Here is a 2,500-nt window from a genome sequence, read left to right as displayed (position 1 = left end):
GATGGTCTTACCAATATTAACTTATGCAATAGAAACTTGGAGCTTTACCCGAGCCTTAGAACATAAGCTAGTTACAACTCAAAGAGCTCTTGAAAGAATAACGATGCGAATAACACTAAGAGACATAAAAAGAGCAACGTAGACAGGAGAGCAAACTATAGTAGAGGATATTCTAACATGTAAGAAAAGGAATGGACATTGGTAGAACATATAATGAGAATGACAAACAATAGGTGGACATTAAGAATAAAAGAATGGGCCCATAGATATTGTAAAAGAAGCAGGGGAAGGAAGCGAAGACGATGGATTGAAGAGCAAAGAAAGTTTGTGGGTGTGAACTGGGACAAAAATATTACAAAGATACGCAAGTGGAAGGATGTGTTTGAGGATTTTGTTCTGTATACCCAAATGGTATTTTTCCTTTTTTTTTATAAAGACTGCAGATTTCTTAGCTCCAAAGTTATCTGTTAATTTGCACAAGTTAGCAAGAAGAGAAGCTTTTAGCACTTGTTGGAGAATGGGCAATGTTACTCCACTATGTAAATGTGTTTGTAGTATCTCTAAGTCCAACTGATTACCACCCAATTTCCATAACTCCCATATTATCTAAAGTTTTTGAATGTTTTTTGGCAAAACCTCTTAATAGGTTTGCTGAAGGTAATCATCTGTTCCCGAGCTTGCAATTTGGTTTCCGTAAAGACCTTGGAGCATATGATGCCCTTCCTACAATCTCCAATGCTGTACAGAAATCCCTTGATTGTGGTCAGGAAGTTCGTATGATTGGCCTTGGTTTTAGTGCTGCCTTTGACAGTGTTAGTCATGAGGACCTTGTTTTCAAACTCAAATACTTGGGAGTGGGCGAGTCGTTTCTTAGCATCATTATTGAATTTGTAAATAATAGATCGCAAAGGGTTGTTGTTGATGGGCACCATATTGAGTATAGGAATGTGATTTCTGGTGTTCCACAGGGTAGTGTTCTTGCCCCATTAATTTTCATACTTTATACACATGAAATGTGGTTTGGTCTAGAAACCAAGCCTGTTGCATATGTACATGATCCTACTCTCTTTGCATCAATTCCATCTCCTGAATGTAGATCTGGGGTTGGTGAATCCCTTAATAAAGATCTAGCTAAAATTAGTGCATGGAGTAAATTATGGGGTATGAAGTTGAATCCTAATAAGACTCAAAGTATGATTGTAGGCAGGTCAAGGACAGTGGCTCCCAACATCTAGATCTCAGCACTTTGTATGAATCTTTTAAAATATTAGGTGTGATTCTCGACAGCAAATTTACTTTTGAGAAACACACCAGGTCTGTGTTTTCTTCAATTGAACAAAAGATTGGCTTATTGAGAAAGTTTTAAGATTTTCGGTGATCAATCTATTCTGAATTTTTTTAATTCTTTCATTCTACTTTGTTTCAAGTCTTGTTCTTCTGCCTGGTCTTCAGCTACTGATTCTCATCTTAATTTGTTGGACAGGAACGTACGGTCTATTAAATTTCATAGATATTAGTCTCTGGCACCGTCATTCAATTAGTTCATTATTCATGTTGCATAAGATTTTTTTTTTATAGTCCTGACTATTCTTTATATTCAGATCTTCCCGTACAGTTCCATATTGGCATGCAGTTAATTCTAATAGTATGGCCTTCTCCATCATGAGGGTCAATACTACACAGTACTCTAGAAGTTTTATTCCAGCAGTGACCAAGTTGTGGAATGATCTTCCTAATCGGGTAGTTGAATCAGTAGAACTTGAAAAGTTCAAACTTGCAGCAAATATTTTTTTTTATGTTAAACAGGCTGACATAAGTCCTTTTATAGTTTATATATGAAATGCAAAGAACAATATAAGAAATATGCATATAAAAAAGCTACAGGAACAGGAAATTTACAAAGTGTTTGCTATATTGTACCATTATGAGAAATTAACTACAGGTAGTGGAAAGCTATTATTATTATTATTATTATTATTATTATTATTATTATTATTATTATTATTATTATTATTATTATTATTATTATTATTATTATTATTATTATTATTAGCTAAGCTACAATCCTAGTCGGAAAAGCAAGATGCTTTAAGCTCAAGGGCTTCAGCAAGGTAAAATAGTCTAGTGAAGAAAGGAAATAAGGAAACACAGAAGTGGGTGCCTGAGTGTACCCTAAAGCAAGGGAATGCTAACCAAAGACAGTGGAAGACCATGGTACAGAGGCTATGGCACTACCCAAGATTAGAAAACAATGGTTTAATGTTGTTACTGTTCTTAAAATATTTTATTTGTTTCCTTGTTTCCTTTCTTCACTGGACTATTTTCCCTGTTGGAGCCCCTGGGCTTATAGCATCCTGCTTTTATAACTAAGATTGTAGCTTAACTTGTAATAATAATAATAATAATAATAATAATAATAATAATAATAATAATAGCTGCTGTACTTACCCTCTCTTTTTTAAGTGACATTTTTTTGCTATGGGATTACGCGATCTCCAAT

General features: G+C 34.4%; 1 protein-coding gene across 1 annotated transcript in view; it reads right to left on the bottom strand.

Moving 5' to 3' along the window:
- Positions 1 to 2,500, bottom strand: part of LOC137617880 (centriolin-like) — a 16,559-nt gene that overhangs the window by 2,143 nt on the left and 11,916 nt on the right. The window contains exon 2 of the mRNA XM_068347828.1: positions 2,449 to 2,500. This exon is cut by the window's right edge and continues 69 nt beyond it. Coding sequence (XP_068203929.1) covers positions 2,449 to 2,500 — 52 coding nt within the window. The remainder of the gene's footprint in view (positions 1 to 2,448) is intronic.

Source organism: Palaemon carinicauda, chromosome 24, assembly GCF_036898095.1.
Source record: "Palaemon carinicauda isolate YSFRI2023 chromosome 24, ASM3689809v2, whole genome shotgun sequence".
NCBI lineage: Eukaryota > Metazoa > Arthropoda > Malacostraca > Decapoda > Palaemonidae > Palaemon > Palaemon carinicauda.
The sequence above is the reverse complement of the archived record's forward strand: the minus strand, read 5'-3'. Positions and strand labels throughout refer to the sequence as shown.